This window comes from Gekko japonicus, unplaced genomic scaffold (assembly GCF_001447785.1).
Source record: "Gekko japonicus isolate JY-2015 unplaced genomic scaffold, Gekko_japonicus_V1.1 scaffold231, whole genome shotgun sequence".
Taxonomy (NCBI): domain Eukaryota; kingdom Metazoa; phylum Chordata; class Lepidosauria; order Squamata; family Gekkonidae; genus Gekko; species Gekko japonicus.
The window spans coordinates 1,310,019-1,320,096 of NW_015165837.1; the positions used below are offsets into that span (position 1 = coordinate 1,310,019).

General features: G+C 37.0%; 1 protein-coding gene across 1 annotated transcript in view; it reads left to right on the plus strand.

Annotated features, from left to right (window-relative positions):
• UMAD1 (UBAP1-MVB12-associated (UMA) domain containing 1) overlaps window positions 1-4,655 on the plus strand; it is a 58,524-nt gene extending 53,869 nt beyond the window's left edge. Inside the window, exon 4 of the mRNA XM_015410952.1 lies at window positions 4,320-4,655. Coding sequence (XP_015266438.1) covers window positions 4,320-4,577 — 258 coding nt within the window. The 3' untranslated portion in view covers window positions 4,578-4,655. The remainder of the gene's footprint in view (window positions 1-4,319) is intronic.
• The last annotated feature ends 5,423 nt before the right edge of the window (window positions 4,656-10,078 follow it).

Consider the following 10,078-nt stretch of genomic DNA (forward strand, 5'->3'; position numbering starts at 1 on the left):
TGGAGACCTGGGATGGCCACAGGGTTTTCTGACCTCCCAGGACCCAAGGGAACAGGGCTTGCGTGTTGGTCTCTTCACAGTAGAGTATATAAAGCCAATTTAAATAAAATTGTAGAAATAAAACCTGCATTTGAATAGTCATGAGGGACTTGTAACAACATTGACTTTTGAGGTTGCCACCTTAGTTGAGATTTCATACTTGTTGAAATTATTGCACTATGATGATGTAACCTGAATTTTTTAAAAATGTGTCATGATTCAAAACAAAAACATTGTAAAGTTATCAGAATTTCTGTTCTACGTCCATTTAAGATTTTCAGCTGTTGCACACCTTGAAATTTGTTTTATCCATCACTAACAGCCGCTAAGTGCAACCCTAAGAACACCTTCCTTGAAGTAAGTTCCATTGAATAGACTTCAGTGGATCTCTGAGTAGACTTATTAAGGATTGCTCTGTTGAGGGTTTTTTTGTTTGTTTTTGGTAGAAGGGTAGGGTATAGGTTTTATAAAGTTTTTACTGGTTTTCCCCCCCCCCCATGACATTGCTCCTGCAAGTCACAGTCAGAGGGAATAATAAAAATAGGAAAATTGGTATTAGGAGGAACTTGTGATGCAGATAGATAATGTTGTACTTATTAAGGGTTTAAAGAAAACAAGACTGAACTGGAATGAGGCAATGAGATCCATGTAACATTTTGAAGACTATGGGGTGGAGTACCTAGAACTTTTTATTCATATGTGTTATTCCGCATTGCTATTTTAACAAACTGAAATCTCAATACAGCAGAAGGATGTACACCTAGCTGTGGTAGTAGTGTTGCTCTTCATTTTGTTATATATGTAACAAAAGGCAGAACACAGCAAGAAAAGAAAAGAAATATTCTAGGAAGCAGAGAAATACATTTTACTAAGGGACAAAATGTCACAAAGGCAAGGCTGTCAATATCGATACAAAATAAAACGTGAACCAGAAGGGAAGGGGGCCTTCAGAAAGATATAGCATTGGGAAAAGTGCAGAAAAGGACAATGAAAACGATTAAGGGGATGGAACCACCTTGCCTATGAAGAAAGGTTAAAGAGGTTAGAGCTCTTTAGCTTGGAGAAACGATGATTGAGGGGTGACATGATAGAGGTTTACAAAATATGAATGGGATAGAGAAGGTAGAGAAAGAAGTACTTTTCTCTCTTTCTCACAATACAAGAACTCATGGGCACTCATTGAAATTAATTAGCAGTAAGCTTAGATCAGATAAAAGGAAGTACTTCTTCACCTAAAGAATAATTAACACGTGGAATTCACTGCAACAAGAAGTGGCAGCGTCTGTAAAGCATAGACAGCTTCAAGAGGGGATTGGATAAACATATGGAGCAGAGGTCCATCAGTGGCTATTAGCCACAAAGTATGGAAAACTATGTCTGGGGCAATGATGCTCTGTATTCTTGGTCCTTGGGGGGCTTCTGGAGTTCTGGCCCTGCTGGTGTACCTTCTGATGGCATGTGGATTTTGGCCACTATGTGACACAGAGTGTTGGACTGGATGGGCCACTGGCCTGATCCAACATGGATTCTCTTATGTTCTTCAGTGCAGCAATAGTGGATTATGTACAATACTAGGTTTCTGTCAGTATAAGCTAGTATATTTGCCATCATATTTATATACACATGTGAATAAGTGATTGCTGTGTATAATGATTGACCCCGAATTCCTGTCTGCTTTAGAGCTTCCTATATAGATAGTTTTAAAAACTAAACCCTCAAAAATGGAACCAAAGCATTAGATGTCCCTGTGGTTTATACTTGATGCTGTTTCCCAGAGAAATTTCAGTGAAGCACAAACATAACTTTGGGGTAATGTATTGCCAGCCTACATAATTAAGATTCCTTGCAAGTCCATAATTTAATGATATGGTTATTGAATGCTTCAGTTGAATAGCCCTATATTATATACTTTTGGGGGACAGTATAGATTTTCAGACAAAGAAAAGTAGTCTGAAGAGAAAAATAGTTATTTAATTTAATTGTAGATGCAGAATTGTACTATGGATATGCAGGAAAATAGCCTTGCATTGCTTAAAGTTACAATTGTCATGTTTGTTTTTCAACCAGTATTGCTGTTTGCTCCTTTCCTTGCTCCAAAGTGGTGTCCATAATAGTTTGTATGTCACAACTAATATCTGGCTGACCCCCCTCCCCATTTTTTGTTGTTCCTTTCTCCAAAGGGGATAAAGACATCATGCATTACAAAAAACAAATAAGCACAATAAAATGATAGTCAGTACAGATCTATAAAAACTAGCTCATTAAATCTTAGACACTCCTCAATAATATTATGAAACACTATCTGCGAAACTGATAGAGCTTCTGACAATTTGAGGAAAGAGGTTGTTCAGACAGAAATGGAATTACCAGAAAAGACTCTGCTCAGATATACAGCCTGCCTGATGGTGGGATATAGAGTAAGGTATTCCCAAACAACCTAAGTTATGTACAGAAGTAAATATTTGTCTTCCGTTTAGCTCATTTCCTTTTGTGGGTTTGAATTGAGTGTGCCTATACCCTGACTTGTCTAGTCCAGTCTTGTCAGATCTCAGAAGCTAAGCAGGGTTGGTCCTGATTAGTATTTGGATGGGAGACCACCAAGGAATACCAGGATTATTACACAGAGGCAGGCAATAGCAAACCACCTCTGAACATCTCTTGCCTAGAAAAACCTAAGGGGGTCCCCATAAGTCAACTGCGACTTGGCAGTAAACAACAACAACCAAACTTGCATTGTTAACAATAGATTTCTCCAGTAAATTCATTTCTTGCTTTGTAGATGAGTTTGGTCACTAAAAAGGGGGCCTCTGTGACTTTGTGAGAATTTGGTCGCAGTGCATGTACTGTTGTCATGGCTGGCACAATGATCCTTATGTATCCAAACAAGTTTCTTCAAACACTCTGTACCCAGCACCTCGGCAAAGAGTTCAAAATCTTCCCCACATCCAACTTCTTGTTTGCGGCAGACTATCAGGTATAAGAGAACAACATTGCGCATAAACACATAAGCTTTCAAGAGTCAAAACTTCATCAGGCATCTCAGAAAGGGAGCTTTCACTCTTGAAAGCTTATACCCTGAAAATCTTGTTGGTCTCTAAAATACTACCGGATCTAAATCTGGCATGATTAGAGTTTCAGAAATGAAAGCTTAACTCTTCTTTCTGTATGTGAGTAAGACTGGAATAGTATTTTTGTAAATCATTATTACTTGCCATACTGCTGTACATGGAATAGGCATAAAATATTAACTTCATGCCAGTGTAGCATTTCTTCAGAATTACTGGATTCAATTTATTTGTAAAGGAGAGAAGGGAATGGAGGAGGAATAAAATTATACACTGTTGCTTGCATTTTTTTAGTTTTTTTTAAAGTGTGGTTAATTTAAAATTGTTATTTCCTCTACTAATATATTAATCTGGGTCATTATTTGAAGTCCAGCATCTGTATTCAACAATTAAGTCATAAACAAGTGTTCTCAGAGGTGTCATTTAACAAACAAACAAGACTCTGGGGATTTAAAAAAATATTTTATGCTGTAAAAGGAAAACAGCATGTATGCTAGCTCATTTTTATTTGGGGGCAGGAGAAGATAGTGCTGGGCTAGATTGGTCTGATCTGGCACCAGCCCTAACAACGCAAATCTGGAAACATCTGTTTTTGGCTGTCTTAGCCTGGCCTAATAATCATGCACAATAATCACAGTAGTAATGAATACACTGTCTGGGTACAAAATACTGCTGTTTGAATGTTTTTATATCCTGTGTTCCCTATGATAAAAACATAATTGTGAGTGAAAATGTATGGCTTGAGCACCACAAAGTGAAACAAAGGCACACATACTGAACATTAAACCAATCATATAGAATGGTCCTGTTAATCACATTTAAGACTTGCTGCTCATCTCAGTGGGTCAAGCATTACAAATGGATATTGGAACTTTTAGCAGACTTTGAATCAAGTACTCATTCAAAGAGGTGGTCTGTGTGTGTTTTTTCAAAAGGAATTCATTTAAAACCTAGCTCCAGTGGAGACATAGTGTTGCCTGTCATTTAACTGCAAAATTGCATACTCTTTTGCACACTTTTTCTTTGCACTTCCAAGCATATTGTTCAATATTCATAAGATATACTCATTTTTATTACCATTATTGCTTGAGATTAGCTTGACACATTGTCAGGAATTATCCATTTCAATTTTGGGCTGTCCCAACCAGTCTCAGTTACTTCTGTTGTGAACCTTTCCAAATGCATAGTTGATTTTTTTTTTTTTTGCTTCCTCAGAAAAATGCAGACAACGGATTGAATTTGACTGAAGCAGGCACTGCAGTCAGGACAGAGAAAAATCACAATGTGGAAAGCAATCCTTTTATGTCAGAACTTCTCAGCGATGTGCCTTTCACTCTTGCACCACATGTGCTAGCTGCACAAGACGCTTGTAGTGACTTACCCCAACAGCTGCTCTCCTGTGATGTTAATGATAGTCTAACAAGATTTTGGTATGATTTCACACTTGAAAATTCAGTGTTGTGTGAGTCCTAGTGACTGAATCACTTAAATATGTACCTTGATCACTTGAAGTAAAATCATAAATGTGTGTTATGTAATGCTTCCTGTGTGATGCATAGTTGATGTAAGGTTTAGTTAAAAAGGTTTAGTTAAAAATTAACACTTTCCATCCTCTGTGGAATTTCTTAAAATAAATTGAAGCAGCTAAGTCAAAGCTTGCAATTCAGTTATAATAATCAGGCTGCAATTTTAACTCCTTTAAAACAATCCAGCAGCGTTTGTGTTATCTTTTAATTCCATATAGGCTATGCAGATGCTGACATTATGTCTAGGTTTAGTATTTCAATGGGAGATGAATTACATATAACATTAGTCTCACTTGCCCTTTGATTTGTAAATGGGAAATGTGTACATGAAAGCATATAAATCAGTTAATTTTACTGGCACAGCCTACAAAATATCTAGTATTGTATAACTTTGTAGAAATGTTGTTCATTACCTAATTCCATTTTATCCTTGTACACAGTTCATTTGGCTCTTCCACAGTCCTGGATGGTGGCTGCCATATTACTGGCTCCAGTTTGGGGGTTTTCATAAAAGATTTCCTAGAAATGTACTCATTTCCACAAGTGTTTGTAGTTTATATATTGGTTAGTTTTCTTCCATTGAATACCTCTGTACACACTAGAGAGAGAAATCTGGCTGTGTGTTTACATATGTTTACTTATTGGTTTACCAGCACTTTTTTAACATTAGTGCATTAGATATCAAAATTGATAGGATTTAGCTATGGGGAAAGATCAAATAGTCTTGTCCAGCTAAATTAGACATAAGACTATCCAGGTATTCATTTTAAGTTCTAGATCTGTTCTTCCAGTTAAAATCTAGCTAAGCTTCTCTTTGCTTGCTTATGTGATTATTGTGATGTATATGAATAATTTTTCACATGCAAGATTTATTTATTTTTATTTTGGGGGACTGTAGGAGAGGGTACATCAATACTGTGCCAAAGATGAATCTTTCTCATAAGAAATGTTCTGTATGGTTATTTCAAAAGCTTGAAGAAAGTTTTTCCACATTATGTTTATGATGATAATAAATGTCCCTTACAGTTGGCTAGATCCTGTAGACCCATTCCACTAACAGCCATGCTTTCCCTGGTACAAGGAGGAAGCACCAGGGGAAAATGCTGCTGTTGCTGGAATGGTTCCATAGGCCTAATCAGTGGTAACTGTGTTAAAAGGTTCATATGTGCATTATTATTTTTTTTTGGAAAACCTCTTCATTTTATAAAATTTGGTACATCTATGTATGTAATGCTTTGAAATATCTCTGTGTGTGTGTTGTGAATAAAAACTGATTAAATGTGCTGTACCAGAAATTGGAAATATATCACCTTATTCTTCCACATCAGCTACTTTACAGCCAAGTTTATCATGTTATTGGAGATACTAAACAGTTTTTAAAAGTAAAATCTGTAAACAATAGATGGCTGTTCATATTCAGTAATTTGTCTTAAATAACCTGTGCTAATCTCTGTATATTATTGCATGTACATCAACAGCACAATTGGATTCTGTATTCTAGAATATCTTTTATATATGAAAAAATAAATGTACAGCTTTAATTCTGCAGTTATAATTTGTGCCTACTGGCTTTCATGGGAGCAGAAACTTTAACTGTAATCACTGAACTGGTTTTGTGCCTTGTTGTTGTTGTTCAGTCGCACAGTCGAGTCTGACTCTTCGCGACCCCATGGACCAGATCACGCAAGGCCTTTCTGTCTTCCGCCGTCCTCTGAAGTTTGCTCAATTTCATGTTTGTTGCATCTATGACACTGTCTAACCATCTCATCCTTTGCCGTCCCCGTCTTCTTTGACCTTCAATCTTTCCCAGCATCAGGGTCTTCTCCAGTGAGTGCTCCCTTCTCATTTGGTGGCCAAAGTATTTGAGCTTCAGTTTCATTATCTGGCCTTCCAGGGAACAGTCAGGGTTGATGCTTACTTTGACTTGTTAAAAAGAAACACTGCTGTTGATTTTAACTTTCATAAATAGTTCCTTTTATTTTTATTTCTTACAACTGCTGTTTTACAATCTACAGTACATACTTACAATAGTATTTAATGGCATAGGAATGAGATCATCATTGCCCCATTTGGTTATTAAAATAATTATTTCTAAATCCTTTGGTAGTTGAATAAAGTACAGACAAGAGGATATATTCCTAGATCTGGTATTTTTCTTTGGTATAGATGTTACTTGGCACAATGAAAGTTTTTGGTTGATCTTTGAATTATAACTTTGAATTATAACTTTGCTTGCTGTGAGCTGCTTTGAGTTTTTCTTGGGCAAAGAATCTCCATATGTGTGTTTAAAATAAGTATGCAGCACTGTGAAATTGTCCCTGGATTAGACCTTATTGTTTTATTTGAGTAATTTCTATCTTAACTAAGGTTCATGAGGTGACTTACAGCAGTAAAACAATAAATTAAAAATCTGCAACCGGAAAAACTCAATAAAATTAGCAGTAAAATGTCCTACCAGGAGATCATCAGTCACACTAAAAAAATCCTGTTCTGAACTCCTCAACAGTTTACAAGCAATAAATACCAATTAACTAAGTGCCAAACTATACATTACAAATTACATAATTGCTTTTGCCATTCCAAGGCTAGATTGGTGGCAACTCAAGCAAGAGCCTTCTTGACTATGATGTCAAAACTTTGGAACTTCTTCTCCAGGGAGATTCATCTGTCTCCATCTATTCTTATCTTCCATGAGTGGGTGAAGACTTTTGTTTTATTTGGAATACCCTCAATAACTGTTATTGACCCTCCTCCTTGGTTTCAGTTTTTACACACACACACTTTATTTTTAATGTTTTTAGTGTTCAAGTGTTTTGACATTTGCTGCCATGGGGTCCCTATGTGGGTGGAAATATAGCATAGAAATGTTTAAAATAAAATGAATAAGTAAATCTTAAGCATAGAGAACAAGATGGAATTCTGTAGAACCCCGAAGTACTAGTGATCAAACATCAGCTGCCCCCATCACTTTTTATATCCACCATCCATATAGGAACGAGAGTGTTGTATCTGTCACAGCCAACTGGTCAAGAAGGATACCATGGCTGTTAGCAGCACAAGCCGTTCAGTAGTCCAGGAGACTCAGAAGGTTTGAGCTTCTTTCCCGTGCATTTCTCCCGTCAGAGGTCATCCATGAGAGTTTCTGTTCCAAAATTTGGTCAGAAATCAGAATTTCTCTCAAGCCTTTTGTCCAAGTACATGATATTTTACAATTTGTAGTTAGCATCATTTGGTTCCAGGGATCCACACCTTCAGGAGGGATCTCACAGCCATCCTTCTTTAAGGAAATACCCCTGGATCAAACTGGACAATCACCTCTGGTAAATGTTACAAGCCAGGGTGGGCTAACATCAAGTATCAAGCTTATAAGTATGTAGCAATATGTACACATCCTCAGGCTTCAGCAACTTAAGTTCATTCGGGCATGTGTGACTAGGCTGAACTGTGCTTGTCCTTTGAAGGCAGTGACATCCAAGCTGAAACAGAGGTGAGTAACATTATCTGTGAAACACCATGCAAATGTGCTACAGTGAACTCAGTTATCTGTGTTGCAAAGGGTTCTTACGTAGAACATCTTCACCACTTAGCAGAACACTGCTGGATGACTTTGTGCAGAGGCAATGTTGATGGAAAAGTATAAAATATGCTCTGAAGGTGTGTTTTAAGCATACTTTTTGAAGGACTGGTTCAATACCAGAGTGACGAGGAAGATATTTAAAAGCTGTTGCAAACTCTATGGACTGTTCCTCTGCAGTATGAAAGTTCCCTAGCTGGGGGAAGCTGTGAAGTTAAACAGCCAAACTACAATTTGTGAGCATTTTGTTTTCTGCAGTGTATGGTAGCCTCTCTCTGACATCATAAGCACAACACAGCATCCATTTCCTTTTAAAATAAGTTGATTAAAGATATGTTGAAAGAAGTTTCTGAAACCTAATCTTAAAACTAACAAGAAGTGAGCTGGTTTCTCACCGTCCAAGATAAATTGGCAAAAACTACAGCAGGAAGTTTTGTTACTTTGTTTTAAAGCCATTAGCAACAAAGAACTTAATGAAATCTGAAAGATGTCAAGAAAGAATGGGTGATTGCGAGCATAAAGTATATGTTTGAGGAGATGCTATATTACAGCTGCAATCCTGAGGTATTCAGGAACATTTGATTACTCTTTTTGCTCACTCCCCATAGGAACAGAAGTTTTGTAGAAAGGCTCAGTCAAATACTGACCTCAGTGTATTGTGTGTGTTAATGGGTTGCCTTTTGTGGCTTTCTCTTTGCTTTGTAGGAAATTTGCACCCTATAGCAAATAATGAGGAAACCATGGAATATATTGAACAGTTCACAGTTAAAAATGATGCAGTTCAGATGTACAATGGCCTGTAAATAGATGCAATCAGACACCAGTCTAAAGAAGGATTCTGCATTACTTTCTACAAAAGGTCATTTGAAGCTTATCTCAGAAAAATATGTATTGGCCAGTGTTTTCACGACTGGTAATCCTTTGGTCTGTTTCTTCGTCTGTGTACAACTAAGGGCTATAACCAAATTTGTCACTAAGGAATCCAGTGTTTTATACTCTTCTGTCTTCCTGAGTACAGGGATTTGGGGAAGGAAGGAAAAGGTGGCCAGGCAGAGAAATATTCAACCACAAGTTGGCAAAAAGGAAAATAGCTATAATTATTACTTAGGCGATAAAGAAGTCTTCAAAGGCTCTTTGCCCTAGAAGAACAGGTAAGCTTCCTGACAAGTTTGCACTTGATTCAAAATTACTGAGATGATCAGCACTTCACCATTCTTAAGACCTGGTATTTAAGAATGAAAATGCACATTTTTCTCAACATTGGAGGGTAGGGTTTTTATTTTCTCTCATATCTTAAAACGAATTGTAAATATTTGCATTCCATTACACTTGCAGATTGACTGAAATCTGCCACTGAAAACTTGTATCTTTCAGTGTCTGTTTTTTAATTGTTTTTCTGAAGATGGAATTGCTCAAAGCAATTGCATAAAAAGAACTTTAGAACATGGTAGATGCAATAGAACAATGTAGCAAGGTCATGTTTTACAAGGTCTTAAAGATTCAGCTATCTCAGATTTTTTTAAAACAAGAGGGCTGGTAATTGAACCTGAGAGCATGTGAACTACTGCTGATCTGTGGCCCTTCTGCAAGGTCATGTTCAAAGCTAAGCTATCCTTTGTTCTTGTGAACGTCTTATTTGCTTGCTGCTGTTTGACCTTCCTTGTGTTCGAACCTAAAACATTCTATAAAAGAAATTGGTGACAGTTTTTTGGACTGTGATGTACACTTTGCTGGGGAAAGGCTAATTTTTATCATCATCTTTTTTGCATCATCTGCTCACCTCTTCTTGCTGTTTGTTTCCTGTGTATTTATTATGAAGTTGAGCTGCCATGCAGATAATCTTGGAAAACCTGATTTTATAGATATGGACAGAC